Here is a 7,357-nt window from a genome sequence, read left to right as displayed (position 1 = left end):
CTAACCCCGGTAGTGGATCTGTGGCCAGTCGTTCATAATCTCTTCCTCGGGAATTCCTCCTTGGTAGAGTGTTGTGGCACACGTTTTCTTACCACTATGGTTTGTGTATCTACCTTCTAAACCTGCAGACGAACAAATGTCTTTCATGAAAATTTTTACTTATTAATTCCAACAACTTGTTCCCGTAACGCAAGTGTCCCTCGGATTTGTTTAAAGGCCGCCGATAAAATGGACCCGAAAGCCCCAATGCATTCAGATACTGCTCATAAAAGTCAACAATTCCACTATTTTCATCATAATGTCTTATAATTTTTGGTTCAATACGCCTGTGTTTTAATCCTCCATTGTACGTTTTACTGTTTGTACCTTTAAATTCTATGTAACGACCATTTTTCGTCACTCCCGATTGCAAATTGGTTACAGTTTAATGTTCGGTGTTCATCCAAGCCCTTAATCCGAAAAATTTACAGTTATAGAAATACATGGTATGCTGAAGAGCAACAGATGAACTGTTCCCAAATACACCTTTAGACCACAAAATCTTTTCATCTTCTTCATTGACTGGTTTTGCCTCCTCTGACCAATACCTAACCCATCCTTTGTCAGCTTTTTCATCTGAGCATCTAGTACTCGCGGAACCTCGCGTATCGGCATTCGTCTCATCCAAGAAGTTTTTATCATAGATGCCAGAAGATCGGAGATTTCTCAAGAGTCCACAGGCAATATTATATAGCGATCCAGGTGGGTAGGGGGAACCATCCTGCTTTCTTGCTTCTACCACAAAACTGCAAGTATAAAAACATACTAGTTAATGTTGTACTTTCCATGAATTCAAAAATCTAAAAGAATTGCACAATATATCAATGTGGCATTGTGCTCACTGCTACAAGTAGACACCGTTGTTTATATGACTGAAAATTTGTTGAAAAAGACGTTAAATCCTAACACACACACACACACTAAGATTTTTACCAGTTACAATCTAAATCGACATGGCCGTCGACTTATTTTGACTAACAACGTACATTTCCATGCAAAAAAAGTTGAAAACTTTCTGAAAAGTACCAGTTTTCGAAATCGTAATTTTGCCTATTTTTATAATGGAAGCTACATTTTACGCCATTAAACATGAAAAGTGATTCTTAAAAGCTATTTTAATCACCATCGGATACCTTTTCAGGAATGTCTAGTTTAAAACTATCTTGCCAAGCAAAGCTCTATTAAGGATGAGTTAGATAAAACTGTATTTAGAAATATATATCCTAAGAATGCCATTTTTAGTGACCACAAATATATTTTTCAACAACATTTGGAGTTCATTCAGCAAAAACTAGAAAACTGTTGGCTAGTTCGAAATATCCAGTCTACAGTGAATAGGCTCCAATTTATATAGAATGCAGTCGCAGCCAAATCTCAAAGCGTTTGCAACTGATCTCGTCACTTCAACAAACCTGTATAATTCACAATGCTACATCTTGATTGCATTTTAATTGAAACAAAGGTACATGTGCTTTTTGACTTACCGTGAAAGGTGGGTGTTGAATCGCATTCCTCGAGTGGTGGAATTTCCTCTCCGTCCAGTTTCCGAACGGATCTCCAAGCTCAAATACAGAGGTGGCCCACTTTGTACTCCTCTCGGTGTTACCCGATTTCTGGTCCTTGATCAGTGCGTCAAAATCTTCAGTTTTGGTAGTTTTTCCAAAGCGATTTTCACAATGTGTATCCACACCTAACAGTTCACAATTTTCTCCAGTCGGTAGTTTCAACGTAAAACTACCGAAAAAGTCTGCACTGGTACAATCCTCTACAAGATTTTTAAACTGAGAATCTGACAAGTCAAAACGATTCCTTGTTTTCAAATAAATCCAGAGCTTGCGACAACACTATATCGTCTTCTTGCATACTTTCAATCTCGTCAAGAACCTGAGATAAAAATATGTCCTGTCCATCATCTAATTTTAATCGGAATCCGACATATTTTGATTTTTTATACTCCGTTTTTGTTGTTTTTTTCGTTGTTTTATTTTGATAGCTTATTCGCGTTACGTAGCTATACAGCATGAGATAGCGCACTGAAATGAAAAAATATTACTTGGGCGCTGAAGCAAATTAGACTCCGAGATAAGCGTTTGGCCAATGAAATGCAAAGAGTAAATACAAATGTAGAAATCTGTTGGATACTTTTACCTGGGGAACACATTTTCTAAAACAGAACGTTTCTGGGTTTCAGTCAGTGAGGTGCAGAAAGGGAATCATAAGTGTAAAAATAATTATAAAAATTAATTTAAATGATAGATCTATAAACGAAAATAATAAATAAATTGAAATGATAGAACTATGCGATAAAACAGTTATAATATGTGATGCTCGTGTGTTACGAGGATATATCAGAGCTAGGGGTACATCTCGGTATATTTCTCTGCACATATCGTCGAGGCCGTTATCTTATAGTTATAGTATGTGTGAGAGTGTGTTACCAGGATATATCAGAGCTAGGGGTACATCGAGGGTATTTTTCTCTGCACATATCGTCGAGGCCGTTAGGCCGAGACAGATATGTGAAGAGAAATATACCGAGATGTACCCTAGCTCTGATATATCCTCGTAACACACGAGCATCACATATTATAACTGTTTTATCGCATAGTTCTATCATTTCAATTTATTTATTATTTTCGTTTATAGATCTATCATTTAAATTAATTTTTATAATTATTTTTACACTTATGATTCCCTTTCTGCACCTCACTGACTGAAACCCAGAAACGTTATGTTTTAGAAAATGTGTTTCCCCAGGTAAAAGTATCCAACAGATTTCTACATTTGTATTTACTCTTGCATTTCATTGGCCAAACGCTTATCTCGGAGTCTAATTTGCTTCAGCGCCCAAGTAATATTTTTCATTTCAGTGCGCTATCTCATGCTGTATAGCTACGTAAACGCGAATAAGCTATCAGAAATAAAACAACGAAAAAAAACAACAAAAACGGAGTATAAAAAATCAAAAATGTCGGATTTCCGATTTAAATATTAGATGATGGACAGGACATATTTTTATCTCAGGTTCTTGACGAGATTGAAAGTATGCAAGAGACGATATAGTGTTGTCGCAAGCTCTGGATTTATTTGAAAACAAGGGAATCGTTTGACTTGTCAGATTCTCAGTTTAAAAATCTTGTAGAGGATTGTACCAGTGCAGACTTTTTCGGTAGTTTTACGTTGAAACTACCGACTGGAGAAAATTGTGAACTGTTAGGTGTGGATACACATTGTGAAAATCGCTTTGGAAAAACTACCAAAACTGAAGATTTTGACGCACTGATCAAGGACCAGAAATCGGGTAAACACCGAGAGGAGTACAAAGTGGGCCACCTCTGTATTTGAGGCCTTGGAGATCCGTTCGGAAACTGGACGGAGAGGAAATTCCACCACTCGAGGAATGCGATATCAACACCCACCTTCACGGTAAGTCAAAAAGCACATGTACCTTTGTTTCAATTAAAATGCAATCAAGATGTAGCATTGTGAATTATACAGGTTTGTTGAAGTGACGAGATCAGTTGCAAACGCTTTGAGATTTGGCTGCGACTGCATTCTATATAAATTGGAGCCTATTCACTGTAGACTGGATATTTCGAACTAGCCCAACAGTTTCTAGTTTTTGCTGAATGAACTCCAAATGTTGTTGAAAAATATATTTGTGGTCACTAAAAATGGCATTCTAGGATATATATTCTAAATACAGTTTTATCTAACTCATCCTTAATAGAGCTTTGCTTGGCAAGATAGTTTTAAACTAGACATTCCTGAATAAAGTATCGATGGTGATTAAAATAGCTTTTAAGAATCACTTTTCATGTTTAATGGCGTAAAAATGTAGCTTTCCAATTATAAAAATAGGCAAAATTACGATTTCGAAAACTGGTACTTTTCAGAAAGTTTTCAACTTTTTTGCATGGAAATGTACGTTGTTAGTCAAATAAGTCGACGGCCATGTCGATTAGATTTGTAACTGGTAAAATCTTAGTGTGTGTGTGTGTGTGTGTTCGGATTTAACGTCTTTTTCAACAAGTTTTCAGTCATATAATTATAAACAGTGGTGTCTCCTTGTAGCAGTGAGCACAATGCCACATTGATATATTGTGCAATTCTTTTTAGATTTTTGAATTCATGGAAAGTACAACATTAACTAGTATGTTTTTATACTTGCAGTTTTGTGTAGAAGCAAGAAAGCAGGATGGTTCCCCCTACCCACCTGGATCGCTATATAATATTGCCTGTGGACTCTTGAGAAATCTCCGATCTTCTGGCATCTATGATAAAAACTTCTTGGATGAGACGAATGCACGATGCGAGGTTCCGCGAGGTACTAGATGCTCAGATGAAAAGCTGACAAAGGATGGGTTAGGTATTGGTCAGAGGGAGGCAAAACCAGTCAATGAAGAAGATGAAAAGATTTTGTGGTCTAAAGGTGTATTTGGGAACAGTTCATCTGTTGCTCTTCAGCATACCATGTATTTCTATAACTGTAAATTTTTCGGATTAAGGGCTTGGATGAACACCGAACATTAAACTGTAACCAATTTGCAATCGGGAGTGACGAAAAGGTCGTTACATAGAATTTAAAGGTACAAACAGTAAAACGTACAATGGAGGATTAAAACACAGGCGTATTGAACCAAAAATTATAAGACATTATGATGAAAATAGTGGAATTGTTGACTTTTATGAGCAGTATCTGAATGCATTGGGGCTTCGGGTCCATTTTACGGCGGCCTTTAAACAAATCCGAGGGACACTTGCGTTACGGGGAACAAGTTGTTGCGAATTAATAAGTTAAAAACTTTCATGAAAGACATTTGTTCGTCTGCAGGTTTTAGAAGGTAGATACACAAACCATAGTGGTAAGAAAACGTGTGCACAACACTCTACCAAGGAGGAATTCCGAGGAAGAGATTATGAAACGAACTGGCCACAGATCCACTACCGGGTTAGGAAATACCAAAAACCGTCTCCCGCAATGTTGAAAGAAATTTCAAACACACTAAATCACCGCAGACGACAATCAAGGCACAGTGTGAAACGGTCAATGAGAAAAATGCTGAAAGTGTTCTAAAGGATAATGACGAGTCAGTGGATAATAAACGCAGTGATCCAAGTTTTAAGGGTTTATTTTCTGGAAATCACTCATTCTCTGGATGCACTTTTCAGTTTAATATCGTACGAGAACTGTTGTAACAGTGTGTTGGAATGTTGTTCATAATGATTATATAATTGACCTACCGTAGCACATACATTATAGTGCCATAGCAGATACATTTAGCAAAATAGCACATAGCGGATACTTTTTAGCGCTTTTCAGTTTTAAGAAACATTTAAGAAAACTTTGAATTTCATATTCATGACAATCTGTATTTCTGATGTTCATTTAGAGATAATGATAAATATCGAATCTTCGAAATATTCTAGTTTATTTATTCTTTTACTTTATAGATGCAGGTATTTGTGATCACTCTATCTCCGTGAACAATAAATTTGAAATAAAAATCATGTTTTCATTGGCAGGAAAAAATAATACTCCCTCCATAGGACCTTGCCATTGTAGAAAAAAAGTGTTGCGATATATATATTCTTTCTCTGTGAACTGTAAATTGGAGCTAAAATCATCTTTTCTTTGAAAGGAAAAAATTATACTCCCTTGATAGGACCTCAATAGAGAAAAAGTGTTCCGATATATATCAGAACAGTTTTACTGTGCTGATATATATCGGAACACTTTTTTTCTTATGAAACTCCATAGAGAAAAAGTGTTCCGATATATATCGGAACAGTTTTGTAAGATATCAGCACAGTTTTGTAGTAATAATGTGTGTTACCATGTATAACATGCTGCAAAGATCAAAGGAAAATTGCCGCACTATGCGATAAGAATATAAAACATATTACGTTGGACCACAAGAATGTAGTACAAAACAGAAACATAATTTATGGTTCAAAGAACGCAGCAAGTTCAATAAAAAATTTGTAACACGAAAAGGTTGAAACAGTCACAGAAAGTGCCGGAAAGTGACAAAAATGGAAGCATAAATCCGACCCAAGCACACACAAAACAAACTGTAGTAGATTTCTCAACAGGAGCAAAGCGATATACCTTCTACATCTCTTCAAAATGTTACATAACAGAGGACATAAATACACAGTAGATTGTCATGCAAACAAGTCTAATAACCCCAAGACAAAGAAAAATGTATACCAACTTCCACCAGTGAAACATTATCTCCTAAAGCTGAGCTTTCATGGAAAAAAATGCCTACGAATGTTAGAAGTGCATGGATGTCTAAAAGAAAAGCATCTTTTGATATACATAAGAACTTAAATACCGAAATACATTTAGATAAGAAATTGAAACAATGTTAGCACTGAAATATGGAGATGTACATATACAAAAAATTACAGATTTAAGCTCGCGACTTAACAAGCTACAATAATTCTACTTCTGGAAAGTAACAATGAAATATGGAAGAAGAGATAACTGTGTAGAAGGTTATGCCTCTATGCATATTAAACGCAAGATAAGTCTAAGAACAAACATAAACTAATAATAAGAATAATATTGACTACTGACAACAAATACACACATGTATGTTGTTCTGTTAGGGGATCGCCGTATACTGAAAGCTCGAAACAACAAAAGAACGATACTGCGATATTAAAATGTCGAAATAACGATATATTTCGATATTCTTGTTTCCACGATAGTGAAAAGTCGAAAGTACGAGCATGAAAGTACGAAATAATTTCGACTTCCTTGTTTCGACTTTTTCCTATCGTAGTTTTGTGTTTTCATCATCGTAGTTTCGACTTTTTACCATCGTAGTTTCTTTATATTGACTTGTAGCAGCTTTCTTTCGTTGTTATGAGCTCACATTATGCGGCGATGGCCAAAACGGGGTACCGTGCACATGTATTGAAAACAGCGCATTACAATACGTATATAAGAATAATGTACATAATTTGAAATGCACAGCATATTGATGTAGGTTGAGCTCTCACATATGAAAAAACTGGTCTTTCGAAAATAGCAGACGTATATTGCAGATGGCAGTAAAACCTATTTAGCATATATTTTTAACATTTTATTGATAGAAACTCATATCAAATTAATTTAATAGCACATGAAATGGCTTAACCTTTTAGCAAAATGTATGTTGTTATCTTTGATTGATAAATACAGCAAACAAGTAATTTAATTTATCATAACTCGTGTTTTTTTACTACATGTTACATGTCAAACATTTTGTGTGGTTTTCATTCAAACATAGATTTAGTCCGCCATCGACATTTAATAAATCAACTG

At 35.6% G+C, this 7,357-nt stretch overlaps 1 protein-coding gene across 1 annotated transcript; it reads right to left on the bottom strand.

Annotated features, from left to right (window-relative positions):
• On the bottom strand, positions 1-4,313 carry LOC128557398 (uncharacterized). Its single transcript, XM_053544742.1, has 4 exons — positions 4,256-4,313; positions 1,591-1,828; positions 469-785; positions 1-122 (listed from the first exon to the last, which is right to left on the bottom strand). The coding sequence occupies exons 1-4, from the start codon at positions 4,311-4,313 to the stop codon at positions 1-3; spliced, it is 735 nt and encodes a 244-aa protein (XP_053400717.1).
• Between the last annotated feature and the right edge of the window lie 3,044 nt (positions 4,314-7,357).

Source organism: Mercenaria mercenaria, chromosome 5 (assembly GCF_021730395.1).
Source record: "Mercenaria mercenaria strain notata chromosome 5, MADL_Memer_1, whole genome shotgun sequence".
Taxonomy (NCBI): domain Eukaryota; kingdom Metazoa; phylum Mollusca; class Bivalvia; order Venerida; family Veneridae; genus Mercenaria; species Mercenaria mercenaria.
This window is presented reverse-complemented; position numbering and strand designations above follow the sequence as displayed.

Coding starts and splice junctions, on each gene's coding strand:
- LOC128557398 (XM_053544742.1), bottom strand. CDS start 4,313: ATGCCAGAAGATCGGAGATTTCTCAAGAGTCCACAGGCAATATTATAT. Junction 1,829..4,255: donor AATATTATATAGCGATCCAG/GTGGGTAGGGGG, acceptor TTGACTTGTCAG/ATTCTCAGTTTAAAAATCTT. Junction 123..468: donor TACCATGTATTTCTATAACT/GTAAATTTTTCG, acceptor GTTCGTCTGCAG/GTTTAGAAGGTAGATACACA.